The sequence below is a fragment of the Macaca mulatta genome, chromosome 13, assembly GCF_049350105.2.
Source record: "Macaca mulatta isolate MMU2019108-1 chromosome 13, T2T-MMU8v2.0, whole genome shotgun sequence".
Lineage (NCBI taxonomy): Eukaryota > Metazoa > Chordata > Mammalia > Primates > Cercopithecidae > Macaca > Macaca mulatta.
The window spans coordinates 95,694,303-95,718,372 of NC_133418.1; the positions used below are offsets into that span (position 1 = coordinate 95,694,303).

Sequence of the window (24,070 nt, forward strand, 5' to 3'; positions counted from 1 at the left end):
GATTCTCACAGACTTCCTGAGGGAGATGTCACCATGAGGAAGCAATATAGCATCTTTTTTAAGAGCACAGACTACCTGTGTCCAAATCCCAGCTATGCTACTCACTCTGAGCACCTCCCTTCTGCTGTCTGTGCCTTTGTTTCCTTGCATCAAAAAAATGGTGCTTAGATTATCAATGCTTACATCGCTTAGGTTTGATGCAAGGATCACATACGTTAATATGTATCCAGGGCTTAGAGAGGTGCCTCACACATAAGGAGCTACCTGAGCCATCATTTTCTTCCCATTTTAAAATTGAGGAAACGGAGGATCAGAAAGATTATGTGACTTGACCTTCTAATCAAATGCAGAGCCAGGGTTCAAAGTCAAGCCGGCTCACTCCAAAGTCTTTCCCACTCTAAGCCCATGCCTATTAGGAACAATACTAAATACTGCCCAATTGCTGACCAGCATAAGGGAGAAGCTCTTGCTGCATCCAAATCAGCTGTTTTCTTTGCACTCAGGAGATTCAACTCAGCGCCCAATGCAGACAACATCATTGCTTTCCCTGAATCCCAAGCCTAGGGAATCACAACTCATATAGTTCAATTTAACAAGCATGTACTAGGTGCCTACTCTGTGTCAAACCCTATGCAGGGGCCTGGGGCTCTGAGCCTGTAAACAAGCCAAAGTGTTCTCTTGAAAAATGATCATCCACTGGGAGGCCGAGGCGGGCGGATCACCAGGTCAGGAGATCGAGACCATCCTGGCTAACACGGTGAAACCCCGTCTGTACTACACATACAAAAAAATTAGCCAGGCGTGGTGGCAGGCGCCTGTAGTCCCAGCTACTCGGGAGGCGCAGGAGAATGGCATGAACCTGGGAGGTGGAGCTTGCAGTGAGCCGAGATCGCACCACTGCACTCCAGCCTGGATGACAGAGCAAGACTCTGTTTCCAAAAAAAAAAAAAAAAAGAAAAGAAAAGAAAAATGATCACCCAAAGCTTCATCTGCCTAAGCCCAATTTGAAGCCACTATTATCCCACCACAGGAGAGACTTCTGATTCTGATCACATCTAGAACCAGGACAGGTGCCCTCACCTGACTCTGCCCTAGATGGTGCATTGCAAATTATTCTGAACCAATCATCATTTTCACAGTGTGTCCTGTGAGATGGAAAGGCATCAACACTATTACTTCAGAACTTCCCAAACCACAGACCCCCTTAAGAAATAGCACAGACCCACCCAGCTCTGACAGACTCAAAGATGCCTCATGAACCTCCAATCTAAGGCTAGGTGGGGGTTGGAATTATGGCATGGTTGCTGACAAAATGCTTCAACATAAAGTCGATACTGTTGGCCTTCTAAGCAGCAGACAGGAACCATTGCCTTTCCCTCTCCTGGCTGGCCTGAGAAAACATGCTGTTTTTTCTCATTTGTTTCAGTGAAAGGTTACATAAGTGGGAGACAATAAATGATCCAGGAACTCTGGGCTCAGTATGCCTTAAGATCATTTAGCTTGAAGACTAGCAGAACACAAAGGCCCCTCCATCAGGGCAAGTGCATTAAGTACTTGTTGTTTGGGAAGACCACTTTTTTATCATTCTTCTCTTGGGCTTGCTGCTTCTGCCTGTAAAACAACTCTGTATCTTCTCAGAGCCTATTCAGCTCTCTGCTTGTTGCAGCAAAGCTTCAGTGGTTTTGGACAAAGAAAAAAATTTTTTTAATTCATCCGGGCCTGGAGGTGGACAGTGAATCTAGGAGTAAAAAGGTTAAAATGCTAACTCTTGATCACAAAAGGTGGTCTTCCCAGCTTGCCCCTCCCCTATTGAGAGGAAAAGAAACAAGAGGTGGAATTGCCTTAGCTATCATGGAGTCAGGGAGGAGGGAGAGGGCACAGGGCAGAACTCGGCCCAGCGAGTGCCCTCCCTGCTGGGTGCTTACACAAAAGATGAGGAGGCCAAAGAATGTACCAGCTGTGCAGCAGGGGCTTTGGGGTGCCTGGATAGTTATCCATTGCATTGTAACAAATAGCCATAAACACAGTGGCTATAACAACACACATTTATTATACCAGTTTCTGCAGGTCAGGAAATCAGACACAGCTCAACTGGGTCCTCCATTTCACAGTCTCTCGTAAGGTTGCAGTTAGGGTGTCAGTCTCATCTGAAAGCTCTGTTGGGGAAGGGTTTACTGCCAAGCTCACATGGTGGTTGGCAGTTCTTGGAGGGCTACTGGACTGAGGGCCTCAGTTCCTAAGTGGCTGGAGGCCACCCTCAGTTTCTCCCCAGTATGGTGGCTTACTTTTTCAAAGCTAGTGTGGGGGTGAGAGGGTGGGGTGGGGAGAGAGAGAGAGAAGGAGAGTCTTCTGGTAATACAGAAATTACAATTTTATAACATAAGCAAGAAAACGACATCTCATCATCTGTGCCATATTCTATTGGTTAGAAGCAATTCACAGATCTCACCTATACTCAAAGGGAGGGGGTTACACAGAGGTGTGATTATCAGGAGTTGGAGACCACTGAGGCCATCTTAGAGCCTGCCTGTAGTGGCTTCTCTATGCTGGAGACCAACATTCACCAGGAAGCTCTGGGAGCCCAGTGGGGATTCTGATGGGCAGAATTCCTAGGATCAGTCTCAAGACTATGTATTCAATATTCTACAGATGCTTAAATAGTCATGAAGCACCTACTGAGTGTCAGGCAATAGCAAGACAGTAAGCGAATTGGCAAAGAATCCCAGAGACCAAGGTTCTGGCCATGCAACTTCAGGAAAGTCAAAGATTCTGGGCCCTGTTTCCTCATCCATAAAGTAGGGATATTAATTACCTGCCACAGTTCTTTCTCAGAGCTGGCTATTGTACTGAGCAAATGAGATCATTTCTATCAGGCTTTGAAAGGTACAAAACAATATGCTAATATAAAATGCTGTTGTGACATTGTAATTAACATTATTATTAAATATATATGTAAGCAAAAAGATTGGACCAACTCACCCCTCGTGTGTTGCCTTCTATAACTATTCAGTGCATTTACAATCCACCTCCTTCCATGAGTTGTGCACACTTTTGTGTATACATGAAATCTATGAGCTGCACACTCTTATGTATACACATAAGTATGTATCTGAGGGGAGGTTAATATTTTGAATTTTGTGTCCTCTCATTCAGTCAATTCCCCCAACCCAATTGATCATCAGTTTTCAGGTGAAGCCCTCAAACTCCCCTTGGGGGAAATAAATGATTTGTGTGGGGTATACAGGATTGCACCCAAAATCCTGTCATCAGTATAATTTAAAAGAGGATCTTTAGTCTTCTAAAACTTATCAAGATCTTAAAAATAATGGATGCATCAAAACCTTGTTCACGAAAATTCTTTCAAACAAATTTGAAGTGATTGAATTGGAGAGGCTTGGTTTTTTGTTTGTTTGTTTTAGGGGTGTAGATTTTTTTTTTTTTTTTTTTTTTTTTGAGATGGAGTTTTACTCTTGTCACCCAGGCTGGAGTGCAATGGTGCAATCTTGGCTCACTGCAACCTCCGCCTCCTGGGTTCAAGCGATTCTCTTGCCACAGCCTCCCGAGTAGCTGGGATTACAGGCCCCTGCCACCACATCCAGCTAATTTTTGCATTTTTAGTAGAGACGGGGTTTCACCATGTTGGCCAGGCTGGTCTCGAACTTCTGACCTCAGGTGATCCACTCGCCTAGGCCTCCCAAAGTGCTGAGATTACAGGCATGAGCCACCGTGCCCAGCCCTGATTCGTTTTTATGGTGAATATTGACAGTGTCTTCATCATAAGATAAGAGCAAATTGTAGTCATGTAATTTTTATTACTTTTTAGTAAGTGATTGGCAGATCTAATAATGATCATATTCCAGGAAAAATGTTAAAAAGTAAGAAAATAAGGCTTAGTGTGGGGTTGTCCAGCAACCTAACGGAGAATCAGAAAAACTCCCTTGGCCTCAAAATCATTTCCTGGAAAGAGGACAATTTCCTTCCGCTCAACTGACTTTATGATTGTGATCCTACTAACTAGACCATTCAGTCTATCAGCCAATTTGTTTCATCAGATATGGGATTGGGGGAGTGTCCACGCTGCTAAGGAGTAGGACTCACGTGTTTTCTTAAAAACACAGGGCTCAGCCAGGCGCAGTGGCTCATGCCTGTAATCCCAGCACTTTGGGAAGCCAAGGTGGGCAGATCATTTGAAGTCAGGAGTTCAAGACCAGCCTGGCCAACATGGCAAAATCCTGTCTCTACAGAAAATACAAAAAATTAGCCAGTGTGGTGGCATGTGCCTGTAATCTCAGCTATTTGAGAGGCTGAGGCATGAGAGGCTGAGGCATCACTTGAACCCAGGAAGCAGAGGTTGCAGTGAGCTAAGATACCACTACTGTACTCCAGCCTGGGTGACAGGGTAAGACTCTGAAAAAACAAAAACAAGCAAACAAAAAAACCAAAGCGCCCTGCATTTTGGATATGTGTGTGCATGCATGTGTTAGTGTGGGCTGGTGTGTGTGCTTGTGTGTGTTCAACAGAGTATGTGAGAGTGTGTGCCAGCTCCTCAGAATCCCAACACTTTCCAATCATGGGTAAGAGACAAAACAAAAGGCCTTTCAGCAAACATCCACTTACACTAACAAAAACACTCTGGTTCGTCCATCTTAAGCATTCTAATGCTAGAATAGGAGCCCCAAAGGATCAAAAGTGTCTCACCACCCACTCACTGTACCCCATGCATGCATGATCACCTCCTTCTGACCACTCAGGTGGGTCTGGAGATGACGTTTGGGCTACTCTCTTCTTTCTATTTCATTTTGCTTTGGTTTTGTTTTTCATTTAACAAAAATTTATTAACCACCCTTTCTGTGACTAGCACTGTTCTAGGCCCTGGACACAAAGCAGTGAACAAAATAGACAAGGCCTACTCTTTATAGAGTATACATGCTAATGCAGAGAGCAATCTAGTGTACAGATGGCATCATTTCAGAGGGATGTGCTGTGAAAATAATAAAGCAGGTCAAGAGGGCAGGGGTGATGGTGGCTGAGCACACGTGTGTGAATGCGAGCCCTAACAATGAAGTATCGAGGGAAAAAACTTCAGGTTCCTTCAAGGATGTGGGAGCAGAATCAGGAATATGCTACTGGCTACTAATATTAAGATCCTACTTCTTACTCTAGGCTGGTGTGACCTGGGGAAATCTTTAAGGCCTTCCACAATATCCCTGCAACACCCAAAGCTCTGAAGGCCTTAACGGTGAAGTGCACTGAGACACAGCAGAGGGTGGGTTGAGGGTGGAGTAGGGGAGCATGCCTTGGCTGAGCAGACTAGGCCGGGGGAGTGACCTGGGTGCCTGGCTCTTCACCAAAGAAGTCAGATAGAAGGCCACGTGCAGTGTCTGAGAAGCATGGGAAAGTTGGTCCCAATCCAAGCTGGCACTGCTGTTTGAGAGACAGCAGAAGGATTCTCTTGTCAGTGTTGTTTCATTGCAAGTAGCTGGGAGATCTTGATTCTGGGAGGCTTCATTGAGGTTGAAGATCCAGCCAATGGCTGGGAGTCCAAGGACTACTCCAGTCCTACAACCAAAATTATTTCATAGGTGACTGCTGATGTTAATTCAGTGGCCCTAGAAGTGACTATTGTCATTATCCAGAGCCCAATAATGTCAAGACTCACATCTCTGAGAGCCTCTTGGCATTTTCCTCATGCTTGTTGCCTCATGGTTGCAAAGTGGCTGCCACATCTCCAGCCACCATGACTGCATTACAGACAAAAATAGGAGGGAAGCATCTTTTCCCTTCTTTTTTCTAGTCTTCTAGTCTTACACACTTTGCCTTCTCTCCTTGGTCTAGTCTTTGGTCCTAATGCTTCCCCACTGCTTTCTTTTCTACCCTTGAAATTTAGATATCATATCTTCTCATGTGTGTCTCAGTCCTCCAATTCATTTTAGAGGATCTGGGACCTAGACCTGGAAGTCGGGACATCTTTCTAGCTCCAAATCCCCTAGCCAGTTGGGCTGCCTTCTCCTCTGTCTGCTCATCTGTCAGAGGTATTTCCCAAGGGCCTTGTAGAGATTTCAGTCATCATGAGAACCAAACAACGAGCAGGAATGACTTAGAATAAAGGAGTGAGGGGCTGGGGCTTCCCACACGTTTGCCTCTCTTTTAGGTGCCAGTGAACCTTACAACAGAAGGCCACGAGTCCTAATCATGTAACCCCTATGGTGATGCACTAGATTAAATCTTTCCCATCTGCAGACAAGAATGGACAAGGCAGAAGTCCGTGACCCTTTGGGCTTCAGTGTGGCAGAGCTGGTATTTAAACCACCAACCACTTCCCACTTAAGCCTCAAAACCAAATCCATTATGCGTAACCTGCAGATGGGTGAGTCCACAGCACCCAGCTCGATATCAGACACTTTATTGGCCCGACTCTGGCCTGAAGCCAAGTTAGAAATAACCAAATTAGCCCTGAGGCCTCCCTTAACTTAATTTTTACAGCTCTGCTTTCAGGATAGTGTTTTTCCCATGACCTTTCTCTTCTCCCTTGTGTTCCTGACTTTCCCTTGGGGAGCAGGGGGTGGCTGAGAACACAATACATCAGCCATCACAGGAGCCATTAAAATCTCCTGCAGATCGCTGGGTGTCAGAGCTGTTTAGGGTAATTCAGCCCTGAAAGCAGCTTTTATCTAGACAGCCCCAGCTTGCTGCCCTGTTGATGGGGGTAAGCTCACTTGGAAGTCCCTCTCCAAGAAGGGATGTCTGCCTTCCAGTAGGGAGGGAGATGGGCCTCTGGTCTTTGTTCCATGGGATACTTCAGCATTATCGGGCAGTCCGCCTGTCTAGAGGAACTGTGTCTGGAGCAAAGGAAACAACAATATAAAAGTAAAAATGAGATCATGTGTGTGAGCATATCTAGTAAAAGACAGGGCTGGTGTGATCATTGTTATTGTCACCACCCCTAACTTCTCATCATCCAAAAAGAACCAGAGAGAATGCTTTGCCTGAATGAACAGGGTGGGTGCGTGCACACAGGCACACATGGGCAGGTGCTCACAGGTGCACACGCAAGCATATGTGCAAGTATGTGTACAAGCACACATGTGTGTGCACAGGTACATGCACATGCACGCAAATAAATTCACTCTGAGAAACAAGCTGGAAGAACAGCATGGAAAATTCATCAACTGAAACAGTTTGTGTTGTAGAAAGAGAAAAGGTGATGTGCCCTTCCTTAGCCCCAGGTTTGCTTTGCAATCACTGGCCAATTGCTTAACTTTTCTATATGATTGCATGACGTATGAGACAAAAGTCAGTGTTTCTTTCTTCCCTGTCTAGTGACCTATCATGGTTGTAAGGAGCTAGACTTACTGGAGGACAGAGATGCTACAGAAATGTACCATAAATTGTCCATTGAAATTGAAAGCCTCAACATTCTCAACCCTGTTCATTCAGAATCATGATAACCTCCTTTTATCTGAAGTTAGACTTCCAGTACCTTCCACCATCCACCAAATATAAATGCCAAAATATAAATATGTCCCAAAACTGTGACATAAAGGTTTTCTGTAGTTAACTGCCCCTTAGCCTGATACATGAAGAGGGGTAGGGCCACTCTCATGCCCTCACCTGAGCTTGGAGGTAAAATAAAATTAAACATGGGTGGACACGCTGTAGTGGAGAGACACCTGCCAGGAGAGACAGTCACTATAAAATATTTATGCCTGAGGCCATTTAGTGATGAGTCAAATAGCCCTAAACAACTCATTAAGTCTGGGTAGCACTATCAAGAAAAGGTTAAATTATACTTAGTGGACTGTATTGAAAATAGGCAGAGCATAATGTAATGGCAGGTTCGAGACCATGGTCACTGGAGGTGTCCCTGAGGTGAAATCCAGAAAACAAGCCTGCAGTCCAGGAATAGAAACTCAGGTGAGGGCTCTGACAGATAAACAGCATACAGGGGCTCACCATAGCAAATGAACTCAAATGATTTCTACATTTAAAAAATGCTTCCAGGATTCTGGGAAGAGGGCAGTGATGGTGGTAACAGCATAGTTTTTTTTAATCTTTCCAAATCCCTAGGTAAACACAGAACAACCATATATCAAAACTGAAAACCCATGAACAACATTGACAGCAAAATGTGAAGATAAGGCATTCCCCTAAAACTTCAAAATGCAAGTGAGATAGGTCAAAGCTCCAACAACCAAAAGACCTGCGTGGTATCAGCATCTGTACGAGATATAAGACAGGAAAGAAACAGGCCTGAGAACAGGAGAACCCCTAAATAACCAAGAGATAGTTGCTAGAAATTACAGAAAGCCAGTCTGAGAGCAGCCTCTGAAAGTGGGAGCAGCTTTGCCCAGTGCAGGCGACCGTGAGTACCACAGTCGGATCTGAAGGGGCTGGAGCAGCCTGGCCAGCAAACCTCATTCCAGGAAAGGGCCCACTTAGAGAAGAAAGTTCTGGGGGTAAAATCAGTATTGAGTAGGAAAGGGATAATAGAGAATAAATAAATAAGAGAATGTCCAGATAAAAGTAAAGGAAAGAAACAGAAACCTTAGAAAGCAAACTGCCTCTTTTTTTTTTTTTTTTTTTTTTTGAGGCAGAGTCTCCCTCTGTCACCCAAGCTGGAGTGCAGTGGCATGATCTGAGCTCGCTGCAATCTCAGCCTCCTGGATTCAGGTGATTCATCTGCCTCAGCCTCCTGAGTAGCTGGGATTACAGGCACCCACACCACACCCAGCTAATTTTTGTATTTTTAGTAGAAACAGTTTTACCATGTTGGCCAGTCTGGTCTCGAACTCCTGACCTCAGGTGATTCACCTGCCTCAGCCTCCCAAAGTGCTGGGATTATAGGCATGAGCCACCACACCTGGCCAAACTGTCATATTTTTGAACACCGTATTTAAAAAAAGGAGTAGAAGGAGTTCTGTGAAATAAAAAAGCTCCTGCACCCTAAAAATTCAGGAAAACTAATCTCACATCAAAATACGTAATAACAGAAGAGCATCGAGATCAAATGTCATTCAAAATTAAAATAAGAAAACAAAACAGGACGCAGAGGGCAGAATAACAAACCTACAGAAAATAAAATCATGCCAGAAAGACATGCTTATTGGATGAGTCAGAATCCAACCTTCTGTTATTTTTTAAAATGAGCTAACAGACACTAAAACAATGATACAAGACATGAAAAATAACATAAGTCAGTGTAAGAAAAACTCAGAAATGTGGTGCTAGAACTCAGAAAAGAATTTGCAATAAAAGAAAAACTATTTTCAAAAATGAAGGCTAACCTATTAAGGGGAAGGAACAAAAAGCCGATAAACACAACAGTTTATGCCTTACAAGAAACAGAAGTTAAAAAGAGGACATTTTTAAAAATGGAGAGGATAACACACATCAAAGACTCTATCTTCTTGTTATATAAAGTGTTGCTGTCAAAAACTCTGATAATTTTACATTTTCTTTTCAATAAGTCACTTGCTATTTTGCTTAGGTGCCCAAAGTATTTTTTTTCTTTTTATTTGAAGTCCAGCAATTTTACTAGAATACACATGAAGATCCAACATACAAATAATAGAAAGACCTGAAGAAGAAAACCGAATAACTGGAACAAAACAAAATACTTAAAAGTATACCTCCAGGAAAATATGCTTGTTGAAGCTACTTACTAAAAGAGCGCACTGTATACCTAAGAATATTGACCCAGAATGAGTGGTACCAATGTATATTCTAGTAAAATTGCTGGACTTTAAATAAAAAGAAAAAAAAAATACTTTCAACACCTAAGCAAAATAGCAAGTGACTTATTAGAGAAAGAAATTTAAAATTACCAGAGTTTTTGACAGCAACACTTTGTATAACAAGAAAATAGAGTAGAATCTTTAAGATACTCTAGGGAAAAATATCAACACCCAAATAATTCAAGGAATATTTCTCCAGTGACCCCTTTCTAAGGAATTTACTTTAAAACAAGCTTCAGACAACAAAAATGACTAGAGAAATAGCAACATAATGACTGATGTGAGCAATAAATATAAATTCTTACAGAACTATGACTAAGTAAGGGATAAAGAGGAAAGAGAAGCATATATAATGGCTATCTGCCCAGGGCACCTATGCATAGTATGCTACACAAAATCACGGGAGAATGGAAAGAACATCCACACAAAAAAAGCTGAGTGCTCTCGATTTTTATATTAGTAATGGTGGTAGTAGTAAAGCATTGTGACTCTAATACTGTGTGTAAGGAGAGGTAAAGTAAATGAATAATTACAATATATTCTAATTCGACTATCACATGTGTTCCTGAGAGACATGGTTCTCCGTGTGAAAAAAGAAATGCAGATACGATATAGACGAGGTTAAATAAAAAGTCCTGTCGTCCTGAATTTGAGTTGGAAATATCAATATGAACTCATGATGTACCTTGTCATATACATATGTATGTGTATTTCGTATAGATGTATGTTTATACTGATATACATATATGCATGCACATATATATATTTCCTAACTCTGTTCACTCAAAAAAATAGAGACAATTACCAACCCAGTAGCAAAAATCCTCCATAGCACCCAGAATATGTACTTAAAATACATTTTTTCCCACTAAAAGAAATTAGGGCTTTTGAGGAAATGGTTGATTCCAGGTCTAGAGAAGAAATATTTTGTCATATCATATAGCAAAGAAGCTTTAAAAGTCTACTAGGGTCATATCAAAAGGACCCGGGAGGCTACCACTGACCAAAGATGTGATCATTTGAGCTTTCAGAGGATAGTAATAGTGATTAACTAAAACTCAAAAATATGTTTAAATTCATGGATTCATAATGATGTACAGTTAATTGACCAGCTTCAGAGGATGATAGAGAACCAATTCAGTATCTTGAAATGTATACGTAAGGAGAAAGAATTGAACATTTATTCTGGATTTTCTACATGAACCATATTACTCAGTAACCCAAATAGTAGATTGGGGGAACATCATTTTATAAATATATTCCAACTAACGTATGAGAAAAGAGGTAAATAAGTAGAATAACATATTTTGCAACTTGCAATAAATAAATGCGTCTAAGCATTGAGCTTTGTTTGATAAGTGCTAACATGAAAAAAGAGACCAATAATCAGACACAAAGTATCTCCTGATGAAAGAACATGACCTGTAGTCTTGCAAAAGGATCTAGTCAGCAATTTGCAGGACAGGGAACACGTTGAACTGCACCATGGAGAAGGATTCAGCAAAATTCAGACTCATGGAAATGCTGCAGGTCAAATAGCCCAGTTTCTTCAAAAAGAGAAAATATGGAGGCCAGGCGTGGTGGCTCATGCCTGTAATGCCAGCACTTTGGAAGGCCATGGATCACTGGAGCCCATGAGTTCAAGACCAGTCTGGGTAATACAGTGACTGGTAGAGATGAGGTCTCTACAGAAAATTTAAAATTTAGCTGAGCATGGTGGCATGTGCCTGTGGTCCCAGCTGCTCTGGAGTCTGAGGTGGTAGGATTGCTTGAGCCCAGGAGGTGGAGGTTGCAGTGAGCCAAGGTCGTGCTGCTGTACTTCAGCCTTGGTGATAGAGCAAGACTTTGTCTCAAAAAAAGAAATGGGTGAATTATTATATTTGCCTGGATTTTGGTCATGATTTTTATTTACTGGGACCTAGGGTGCCCATCAAGATGATTCTGTATGCCACAGCATCCATGGCATTTAGTTCAGTGGATGTGGATGAAATTCAATGCCATGGATCTGAATAAAAATTGTACAAATGATCCACATGAGGCAATGAGCACTCTTCTGTGGTGCAATACACACAGGCCTCCAAACTGAGGCAGATCCTTACTGCTGTGATTCATAGTGATGATCGAGAACTTACTTTCCTTTGTATTATGCTTTGTTTCTTTGCATTGAATTGAGCAGATGAGATGGCTTAGCAACAGTAATAAAACCAGGACAACCACTGTCTAGCCTATTTTTTTAGCGGTGTACTGTTTATTACTAATTGATTTGTTTCTTCTTGGAGGGTGCTGCAATGTACTTAAAATGAAACCCAGTGCTTAATAGACTTTTCTGTACCCAACTGTCTATAACCAATCAGTATTTTGATATTTGTGGGCTCTTTATGCAGTTTAGATGTGAATGAGTATTAAACTATGTTTCCAGTATGTGGTATGTGTAAGAAAGAGATAAGGCAGTTCTTTTTTTTTTTCTTTCATAAATGAGTATTCATAAACTAGGTTTGTTTGTTTGTTTGAGAGAAGAGGAAAGAGGCAGGTGACCTCCTTCCTCTGCCCCCCATCCCAGATCCTCCCTGGAGACCATTCGATCCTCCTACAGCTCCATAGGGCTTCAGGGACCAAGGCAGACCCTCAGCAGGGGAGATATGAGGACCCTTAGATTATCTGCTCGGCATCTAGCCAGCCTCATTGCTAGTCTCACTGTGATGATCTTCTCTCCAAAAACTGAGATTTTTGTCCTATTGCTTATGACACAGTCTCTCTTTCTAATGTCTCTGCATACTGACCTTGTAAACACTCCAGTTACTAGGTTTCCCTTATGGCACTGCCTTGCTCCCAGGTCCTCTCTGGGGACCAGCGCCTCACCCTGAGTACCTTCTCTCCTTGGCTGATACCTTTGACCCTGCACAGCCCACGCTCTGCTAGGCTAAGCGACTGCAGGGGCCACTGCGGGACTTTCTGGGATGGAGTGTCACTCACCTCAGTACACTGACCACACTCTCACCTGTCCCCTCCTAGTGGCCTGCCTACTCTCTGGGCCTGAGCAACCTTGATATGGTCTGTCCTGGCTAGAACTGAGCCCCAGGCTCAGGGATTTCAAAAGAAAAAACAAGCAAACACTCAGAAGTGTTTCCTAGGAATTTCCTGGGGAGCCAAGCCCCTTTTCAAGCCTTGAACTTGGACTCAGAAGATCTACATTTAGTTCCTGGCTTAACCAGTTATCTACTTCGTACGCTGCAGACCAGTCACTCAACTCCTCTGAACTTGAATTTCCTGATTTTTAGAGGGAATACTGTAACTCCACTTGTAGCACTACAAAGTTGCAGCAAGCATAACGCATTTCATGCATGTGTGAAAGCGCAGTGACTGGCCTATATTAGGTGCACAGTAAACACTGAGAGGTTCTCGCCCCTTTCGTGAGTGGAGATTACCTCTCAGGTGCCTGAGGTACAGCCTCCCACCCCAACTCCTTACCCAGGAAGAAGGACAAAGCAAGTCAGGAAGCACACAGCTTCTACCTGGGGATCAAGGCTCACCTTGACTCCTCCTGTCCCCTGGAACCACTCTTGCTAATTCTCTTGCCTCTCGGGTTTCAGACCTGCTCACTTTGATCCACAAAGTTGTGCCCATTGCCTTCCACTTCAGCAACACTTTTGAAAATCAACCTAGGATCTACCTGTCTCCTCATGGTTCTGACTCAACCTGTCTTGGCATAGAGCTGATCTCGTGTCTACCCTGCCTGAAGTACCTGCCAGATTCTTCCTGCTTAAGGCAAGAGCCTACCCCTTGGGCAAGGATGTGGAAATAATGAGAGTCTGTCCCCGGCAAGCCTCAGTCCAGTGCGCAGCTAAGAGAGGTCAATAGTGTATGGAGCAGCTTCAGAGAGACACTATAAACAAAACAGAATAACAAGAGTCCCCTTATGCAAAGTCACAGGTACCCACAGCTCTGATGGGTCAATCATGAAAATCAGATTCTGGTATTAAGTAAGGTTCTGAAAAAGACAAGGTGGATCAGGGACTCATGTAGGGACAATTTGACAAGGCTTGGAAGTCTTCAAGGCAGAAATCTGGGAAGGGTTTAATCACCCCCAAAGGACCCTTGGACAGAGAAGGAGGAACCCTCAATTCTGGTTCTTTCTCCAGTACTGATAGGCTCAGAAAAGTCACTGCTGCTCCCTAGCATGCTGTCTCTCCACCTGGACAATGAGGTATGTAAGACTAATGTACAAGTCTCGTTGAGTATTAGATTCTCTTGAGAATGTTTTTTACATATTTCAAGTATTGCCTTCTCATCCCCACCCAGGATCTACTGAATTTGAATCTCCAGGGCCCTAGAATCCGTATGTGAAAGGTCCTCAGGTGGTTTGGAAAACACTGAATTCAGAGATCTGCAAGGTCCCACTGTGCTGTGACATTCTCTGATGACTACAGGATTGCAGACAGTAAGGACAAAGGGAACCAGCAGAATGAAGCTAGAGCAGGACAAGCCCACACACGAGAAGCAGGACAGCCCTCGTACAATGAGCAATAAAGTCAGAAACTCCATACCCCCAGAGGCGGTGCCGGTGGAAATCATAAATTGATTCCAAGCAACTCTGGGCAGATTTATGAGGATCAGAGCCATCCGAGGCAAGGAGGACCACCATGCCTTGGAGGCTGCTGGGAGCAACAGAATTCTGGCAAGATAAATCACGGCTCTGATACAGGATGGCAAATCCTCTCTTCCCACGGGATCCAGTTTAGAAAATGTTGCCTCTCTAGGCCCATCCATCTGAAATCACTGAAAATCAAAACAAAATTTTGTGTATGGAAACCACTGGAGACTAATGTATGTCCACTGAATCGGGAAAATACAGGTCCCTTTTATTGAGAAATGACCCTGGAGTCCCTCCTTTATGAAATGGAGGACATAAATTTTGAGATTGGATATCTGCTTCCCACAGTGAAAACTTGAATACAAAGTTACACACGTTTTAAACCGTAGTCATTGTGCATCTCTAGTGCTGAATGTTGTGCTAAGCACTTTGCCTAGGTCATCACCTAATTCTCACAGAAAGTCTAAGTGGTATGTCTTACAGTCTCCAATTGTTCAGATTTAAAAGACTGAGGCTTAGAGAGGTTGTACAATCTACCTTATGTCTCACAGCTGGCCAGCAGCAAAATCCAGAATGAGAAAACAGCCTATCTGAATCCAAAGCCTAAGCCCCTCTTGCTCCCTCAGCAGATGTCTCACCTTGTCAGAAGTAGAAGCCCAGCATCTCTGGGAATATTTCAGAACCCTTAGAATAATCTTAACCTAGGCTTAAGTGGTTCCTACTGAGGGTGAGATGCTCAGGTAGTGTGCCAAGCCCATACCTTTAGATATCTTCCCTAGCACACTATTGAGAAGAAAAAAATAATATATATATACACACACACATATATATGTATTTATATATAGAGAGAGAATATGTATTCATATATGTATTAGTCCATTCTCATGCTGCTAATAAAGACATGTCTGAGACTGGCTAATTTATAAAGGAAAGAGGTTTAATTGACTCACAGTTCAGCATGGCTGGAGAGGCCTCAGGAAACTTACAATTATGGCTGAAGGGGAAGCAAAACACATCCTTCTTCACATGATGGCAGGAAGGAGAAAAATGAGTGCCTAGTGAAGGGGGAAGCCCCTTATAAAACCATCAGATCTTGTGAGAACTCACTCACTATCATGAGAACAGTATGGGGAAAACTTCCCCCATGATTCAATTATCTCCATCTGGTCCCTCCCATGACACATGAGGATTATGGGAACTACAATTCAAGAGGAGATTTGGGTGGGGACACAGTCAGACCATAGCTAGCTAGCTATGTAATATAGATACATGTATTCTCTCATTTTCAGGGTTGAATTAACTAACTGAACTGCCACGCTTCTGCCCTGTGATTGATAAGACCACCCTCACACCCATTGTGTGAATGGCTCCATTACCTTCTAGTCCTTGAAATGACCATTCAGAAACAGGCTACTTGCTGTAAGGAAAGCCTGGGTCTGCAGAACAGGTTTCAAGGAACTATAGATAAGGAGAGGAGTGGATTTCCCAACTTCTTTTCTGAGGCTTTATTTTTCTTCCTGTCCCCATCCTCCTCCCCAACCCACTGACTTTATTATTTTTTTTCACTGTGAAATGCCTTTTTATTTTGTAATGATTTGTTTAATTTTTTTAATTATTATTATACTTTAAGTTCTAGGGTACATGTACACAATGTGCAGGTTTGTTACATATGTATACATGTGCCATGTTGGTGTGCTGCACCCATTAACTCATCATTTACATTAGGTATATCTCCTAATGCTATCCCTACCCCTACCTCCTCCCCACAATAGGATCCGGTGTGTGATGTTCCCCTTCCTGTGTCCAAGTGATCTCATTGTTCAATTCCCACCTATCAGTGAGAACATGCGGTATTTGGTTTTCTGTTCTTCTGATAGTTTGCTGAGAATGATGGTTTCCAGTTGCATCCATGTCCCTACAAAGGACATGAACTCATCCTTTTTTATGGCTGCATTGTATTCCATGATGTATATGTGCCACATTTTCTTAATCCAGTCTGTTACTGATGGACATTTGGGTTGATTCCAAGTCTTTGCTATTGTGAATAGTGTCACAATAAACATACGTGTGCATGTGTCTTTATAGCAGCATGACTTATAATCCTTTGGGTATATACCCAGTAATGAGATGGCTGGGTCAAATGGTATTTCTAGTTTTAGATCCTTGAGGAATCGCCACACTGTTTTCCACAATGGTTGAACTAGTTTACAGTCCCACCAACAGTGTAAAAATGTTCCTATTTCTCCACATCCTCTCCAGCACCTGTTGTTTCCTGAATTTTTTTTTTTTTTTTTTTTTTTTTTGAGACGGAGTCTCGCTCAGTCGCCCAGGCTGGAGTGCAGTGGCCGGATCTCAGCTCACTGCAAACTCCGCCTCCCGGGTTCCCGCCATTCTCCTGCCTCAGCCTCCCGAGTAGCTGGGACTACAGGCGCCGCCACCTCGCCCGGCTAGTTTTTTGTATTATTTTTTTAGTAGAGACGGGGTTTCACCGTGTTAGCCAGGATGGTCTCGATCTCCTGACCTCGTGATCCGCCCGTCTCGACCTCCCAAAGTGCTGGGATTACAGGCGTGAGCCACCGCGCCCGGCGTTTCCTGATTTTTTAATGATTGCCATTCTAACTGGTGTGAGATGGTATCTCATTGTGGTTTTGATTTGCATTTCTCTGATGGCGAGTGATGATGAGCATTTTTTCATGTGTCTGTTGGCTGTATGAATGTCTTCTTTTGAGAAGTGTCTGTTCATATCCTTTTCCCACTTCTTGATGGGGTTCTTTGTTTTTTTTCTGTAAATTTGATTGAGTTCTTTGTAGGTTCTAGATATTAGCCCTTTGTCAGATGAGTAGTTTGTAAGAATTTTCTCCCATTCTGTAAGTTGCCTGTTCACTCTGATGGTAGTTTCTTTTGCTGTGCAGAAGCTCTTTAGTTTAATTAGATCCCATTTGTCAATTTTGGCTTTTGTTGCCGTTGCTTTTGGTGTTTTAGACATGAAGTCCTTGCCCATGTCTATGTCCTGTATGGTATTACCTAGGTTTTCTTCTAGGGTTTTTACGGTTTTAGGTCTAACATTTAAGTCTCTAATCCATCTTGAATTAATTCTCGTATAAGGAGTAAGGAAAGGATCCAGTTTCAGCTTTCTACTTATGGCTAGCCAATTTTCCCAGCACCATTTATTAAATAGGGAATCCTTTCCCCATTTCTTGTTTTTGTCAAGTTTGTCAAAGATCAGATGGCTCTGATCTGTAGATGTGTGGTATTATTTCTGAGGGCTCTTTTCTGTTCCATGGTCTATATCTCTGTTTTGGTACCAGTACCATGCTGTTTTGGTTACTGTAGCCTTGTAGTATAGTTTGAAGTCAGGTAGCGTGATGCCTCCAGCTTTGTTCTTTTGGCTTAGGATTGTCTTGGCAATGAGGGGTCTTTTCCAACCCACTGACTTTAAATTCCCAGGTGCTGTTGGCACGGGATCCATATTCACAGAAACTCCCCTGGCCACATGTCCTGCTGTCCAGGACAGCACCAGCCTTGGATACAGGCAGGAGTCAAGGATACAGTCACATTTTTAGAGTTTGGGACTTGGCGGCAAACTTTCCTACCCCCTTGCTTTTTTTTAATATGCCAATCCAACCTCTTTTACAGACAAAGGAACTAGATCAAGATCCCCTAATCAATAAATGATGAAGCTGCCCCCAGACCCTGGTGTTCATGCTGCTTTCAAAGTCTGTGTTGTTTCCACATCGCCCCTCACGTGGTGACGTAGCACAGCCCACATATATATTTTGGGCACAGGAGTGGGTAAAAGGGCAACTGGCCTAACTAGCTCTGCTAAAAATGCCTTTATAAAGAGTCTGAATTAGCAAATTTGCCCTCTTTATAATAAAAATAGAGTCTAGGCATGGTGATTCATGCCCATAATCCCAGTACTGTGGGAGGCTGAGGCAGGAGGATCACTTGAGCCCAGGACTTCAAGGCTGCAGTGAGCTATGATTGTGTCACTGCACTCCAGCCTGGGTGACAGAGTGAGACCCCCATCTCAATAAAAAGTTTTAAAAATTAGCTGGGCTTGGTGGCGTGGATCTGTAGTCCCAGCTACTCAGGAGGCTGAGGCAGGAAGATTGCTTCAGCCCAGAAACTCGAGACTGCAGTGAGCCATGATTGCCCCACAGCCCTCAGCCCGAGCAAGACTGAGACCCTGTGTCAAACAAACAAACAAAAAATCAGAAAACTAACAATCATTCATTCACACCCAAAGTGAATGGCTCCATTACCTTCTAGCCCTTGAAATGACCATTCAGAAACCAAATAGAAATCAACATCTTCCTTTGCCAAGAAAAAAAAAAAAAAAGCCCAGAAAAGTGTTGAGGACTCCATGTTGAGTAGCATATGCATTAGAACCCCACCCAGAACTTCCATCTCCCAGACTCCAGGCCAGGGGCAGCATGACAAAAACCCACCACAACTGACCCAGTTTTCAGATTAGCAACTCTGCCCACAGCAGTCTCATTCTATTGCTTATAATCAGCGACCCAAGTTAAGCTTTCATATTTGCATCACTAAATTAGTGCAGTCTTCAGAAATGTTTTCACTTTGTTTTAGTGAGCAAAATTATGCACACCCAAATTAATGTTTCCATCATTTTCCTTAGACTTGAACTTAATCTCTCTTTTAAGGGAATTTCTGCAATCTTATAAGATTTTTGTATTTTAAGTAAAAGTAGTTTATCAACAACACCTCTTTAAAGGTTTTTATAGGTTGTAAAAATGTTAGAATTCTGGCCAATATGAGATCTGACAACTCCCCAAGGTTTGGTCTGGCTCAAAGATAGAAAGTTTGAAAGGAAATGGCCCATGGTGGGTGGGGGGGCAGTTTGTGCTGAGTGTTCTTGTGTCGCCCCCAGAAGGCCACCTAAGGACATTGGGTGGGACACAGAACACCAGGAAGTGGGTGAGGGGGGCTGGGAAAAGGAGGAGCATGCACCAAAGACAAATTTGACCTGTTTTTCCATTTCTTATACTCTGTTGCATAGAGAGCCTGAAAGCTGCTTTCATTGCATTTCCGAATGCAAGCTGGTTTTAATAAGGAGCCTGAGCCCTGCCTTGCCTTGCTGCAGGTCTGTCAGGGAGTGCCTGACAGGCAGGCCAAGCCATGGCCCGGGAGTGCAGGGCTTCCTGCCCCCGCCACCGGCCTGGGTCCCTGGGCCAATGTAGCATCACAGAGCTTTCAATTCTCTTTTTCAATTGTCTCCAAGCTAAGAGGCTCCTATATGCAATGCTAAGCCTTTGGGAGCAGGTTAGTTGCAGTCAATAATAGCACAGATTGAGCACCTGTTGTTTGCCCAGCACCGTGCTAGGCTCAGTGAGACCCTGGGAGAAGACCCAGGTGCTGCCCACACTTGTCCCACCTGCAGGGGCTTTCTCCCCTTCCTGGAACTCCCCAAGCGCAGTGTTGGCTGGGCCTTCCTGTGGCTTGTTGTTCTTGCTGTCCTGTATTTTTGTTGGTTGCATCCCTTTGGGTCTCTCATAGAAGCCTGTAAGCTTCTTAAGGCCAGGGTCCATCTTAAGTCTGCTCCATCTTTGTCTCTGACTCAGGGTCTAGTACCTAGTAGACTTTCTACGGAAGTTTCCAGTTTGATGGCTGATTGGTGTTTCTTGCCCCGACCTTGGTACCATCTTGGATGGAGGGTTTGGGGCCATGGAGCAGACATCTCAGAGGTCACCCAGGGAGGCCCACTGGGGGAGGGAGGGCCTGGCCACATGAGTCACTGCCTCTCCTCTTGTGCCACAGTTCATTGGCTGTTCACCACATGTGGGGCCAGCGGACCCCATGGTCCCACCCAGGCGCAGTGCAACAACGCCTACCAGAACTCCAACCTGAGCGTGGAGGTGGGAAGCGAGGGCCCCCTGAAGGGCATCCAGATCTGGAAGGTGCCAGCCACCGACACCTACAGGTGCGTATGGGAGAGGGGGAGGGGAGGGCAGAGCACCCCTCCTGAAGAGGCCTGGAGTCTTGCCTACGGGTACATGCTCCTGGGGTGCCCAGGCGTGCCAAGGTTCAAAGGCCACAGACTCAGGCCCATAGTGGGGTGTAGAGGTTGGAGATGGGGAGATTTGGGATAGTGAAATATGGCAACAAAAGAAGATGTGTCCTTTGTCCTCAAGAAACTCACAGGCTCTTGCTGGAGGTGGTATGCATGCATGAGCTAGCTTCAGAATTATTGCTAATAAGGATAATTATGGTGGCCTGTTCATTGAATATTGCTTAATGCTCTTCAAATGAGGCATGCATGTAAAATGTTTGGGAAACAGAAACACAATGCACCTGAAACTGAAACTCTTATCCTTGCACCTCCTTTCCTGGGCCTTCACTGTTGGTAAGCAGAGCAAACTGTGCTGGAATGCTCCTCCCAGCCCCAACCCTACCCACCCCAGCCCCCAGCATTCCCTTAGAGCAGGGCCAGGCTCAAGGAGATCCAGCTCCACTTGAGCACTTTGAGGCCATGGCATCAAAGGAAGCTAATGGTAAGATTGGAGGCCTGGTGGAGACCCTGATTGCAAGAGCCCCTCCTGGAGCTTCTGGTTCTGCAGGTCTGGAGTGGGCGCTGAGAACTGACAGTTCTAACAAGTTGATGTCGATGCAGCCTTTTAGAACCTCTTAGCTTGATCAAGTCTTGGACTTAGATAAAACTGGGTAGCCCCTAAATGAGCTCTATGACTAGGCGAGGCCAGTGCTGCCATCCTCATTTTACAAATGAGGACACTGAGGCTCAGAGAGTCAGGAGCCTACCCACAGTTACACATCCAGAAGCAGCCTCCACCTCCAGAGATCTGGGGCAGCACCTCATGCAGCCCCTCCACGGAGCATGGCAGGGCAGGTTAAAAGGAAAGCAGAACCACTATGCCTTGTGGGAGCGATGTCCTCCGGGGGCGGAAACAATGGGAAATGAGCGCCCCTCCCCTTCCCGCAGCCTCCAGCATCCACCACATCCTGGGCCTCCTGGGAAGGAGAGGGGCTTCTCAAGTTGCCCTGTTTTCTCTCTCCAGGTTAACATTTCCTGTGGCAGCCCCATCCCTGGGGCCTCAGGGTAAATGTGTTACGGGGACAGCCCTAAGTGCTTTTTAAATGGCACTCCGGGCAGAAATGCTGTAACAAGATTGGGCTACAATCAGATTAGCTGCTACAGTGCCCACACACCCCCAGTAAATATCCCGGAAGACACCAGACCACCCCTGGCCCTGCTACAACGAGCAAGCCAGACCTCCCCTTCCTGCTGAGCCAAGCCTCCGTGGGGCCAGGGCAGGGAGGAAAGGACTCCTGGAGAGGAGGAGATGAATACTTGCTAAGGACCCACAGGTGTTGCTCCTGCTTTAGCATAGGGTGGGTGGCATTATTGTTGGTGTTCCCATGTTTCCATGTGAGGACCCTGGAGTCGGAGGAGCTTAGCAACACATGTAAGGCTGCACAGTCGGTGATGCAGCTGGGATTCAAACCCAGGGCGCTCTGGCTCTAAGTCTTTCTACTAAAGCCTATGCCTGGACTCTGGGAGGCATGCAGAGGGCAGAAGGGACAGGAAAGGAAAGAGGGCATAGGAATCGCCCACCACCCACCTCCTGGAAGCCTCTGGAAATGAGAGGCTATGAGAGGGGCCCAGCCTCCTGAAGGGATATTGGCCAACATACCCCATATACAAAAAGCAATACGAAGGAGAAAGCAGAGCAGCTGCGAGGTGCACAGGAACCCCAACAGTAAGCCCCCAGAAGAGTCCATTGTCCTACCCCTGCCCAGGGCAACTCTAATGCCAGCTTGGCCAGAATTCCCCTGCTCCCTGTGCCCCAGAGGGGGACACACTGTCAGGCACACTGTCAGGAGATCCCTTGCCTGGGGATTCTCTTGGGCTGTGTTCCCCCGAGACAGTGTGAATCAAGCTCACTTCCAAACTTGCACAGGTCAGTTAATCTCTTGAGACTCTGATTCCCCATCTGTGAGAGGCAGGGGCTGTAAAGGTGATATACAGTGCCTGGCACCATGCTTACACATGGTGGGTGCTCCCTGGCCCACGGGCGGAGAAATCAGCTGAAGCAACGCTGCTATCCAGCAGCAGGCAGCAGCCAGGCAGGGTTTCCAGACACACCCACCCCATACGCGTTAGTGTCTGACTTTTCCTGTCTCCAAAGACATCTCTTTGACTTCCTCGGATGAGCCCTGTGTTCGGAAAAATTTGGACTGCCAGATGAACTACACTTATTAAATAATAATTAATTCATTTTCCCATTTATCATTAATCACAGCCATATCTAAGTCAAGTCAGGTTTCTGATCTGCATGAAGTGCCACAGTATTTCCACAGCGCGTTGATAGAATCCCAGCCAAAATCAGAAAGCCGTCTCCACTCATCTCTTAGAAATATTGAGACTGAGGCCAGCTCCGGGCCTCAGCACTGTCTGGCAATTTTGCCTCTGTTGAAGCAGCCAGTTTGAAGTGTCCAAATTAGTAAAGGAGACATTTTGGTCTGGCCTAAGATAGGACTATATCAAAATGGAAGAACCAAAACCAAAAGCCACTCCGTTGGGGTTTTTGTCACTGCTGTTTTTGAGACAGAGTCGTGCTCTGTTGCCCAGGCTGGAGGGCAGTGGTGCCACCTCAGCTCACTGCAACCTCCGCCTCCCAGGTGCAAGCAGTTCTCCTACCTCAGCCTCTCGAGTAGCTGCAATTACAGGCATGAGCTAATTTTTGTAATTTTAGTAGAGACAGGGTTTCACCATGTTGGCCAGGCTGGTCTCAAACTCCTGGCCTCAAGTGATCCTCCTGCCTTGGCCTCCCAAAGTGCTGGGATTATAGATGTGAGCCACCACACCCGGCCAGTCATTGTTGTTTTTGAATACTTGTGTTTTAACTAAATAAAGGCTCTTACAGATATTCCTGACCCTCACCTCCTCCTTGGCCTTGGCAGAGACTCAGGTCTTAGATGACCTGACTCTACTGGTCACATAACTTAGTAATCTAAGAAGCAGGCAGTTAATGATTTGATTTTTAGACCACTTCAAAATGTCCCCAAGTCAGAATATGACCGAGAAGTCAGCACCCTTTCTCTGGAAGACTTTTTCTCCATAGTAGTTATTGCTATTTAATAAGTACAGTTCATCTGTTGAAAAAAACACAAGACGCACCAGAGGACGTGAGAAAAAGGTGCTTGGACACAGAAAGGTGGGAGCCGAGCCCTAGTGAACCCACCCATCCTGGAGGCGTGGCTGCCACCGAGGCCTGGCACTAGGACCACTCCGCTGACTTCTCTGCCCACTGCTGGGGAGATGAAGGGAAGGGAGCAAATGCGGCCAAGCCCCAGCTTCATGCCAAAGGGCGACCACCACTGCCTGGGGCATCCTCCAGGATGTACACAGTTGGAAACACCCCCACTCTTAGCTGGTAACTTATCCTGGGCCCACCTCCCACCCTCTATAGCTTTGCCCACCTCCCCAAAGGAAGAGGCCCAGAAAGAGGGAGAGGAAGCAGGGGGCAGGGCAGGCAGGAGGAGACAGCAGGCTGGCATGGGGGCTTGGATGCAGCCCTGGAACCCGCATCTCCTCCACCCACCATGTCTTGCTTTCCCTGCCCTGGACTTACCACTTCCTCTGACAGGTGATGCAGTCCGTGTGTCCAGGTTCCTGAGCTTCATTTTCCCCCTGCTCTGCAGATCTCAGGGAACCATAGTAAGCTTCCATTAGGATGCCGTGCCTGACACCAAGTGTGCAAAG

At 45.0% G+C, this 24,070-nt stretch overlaps 1 protein-coding gene across 1 annotated transcript in view; it reads left to right on the plus strand.

Annotated features, from left to right (window-relative positions):
• Positions 1-24,070, plus strand: part of ALK (ALK receptor tyrosine kinase) — a 754,225-nt gene that overhangs the window by 666,022 nt on the left and 64,133 nt on the right. The window contains exon 12 of the mRNA XM_015112031.3: positions 20,107-20,269. Within this exon, the coding sequence (XP_014967517.3) occupies positions 20,107-20,269 (163 nt within the window). The remainder of the gene's footprint in view (positions 1-20,106; positions 20,270-24,070) is intronic.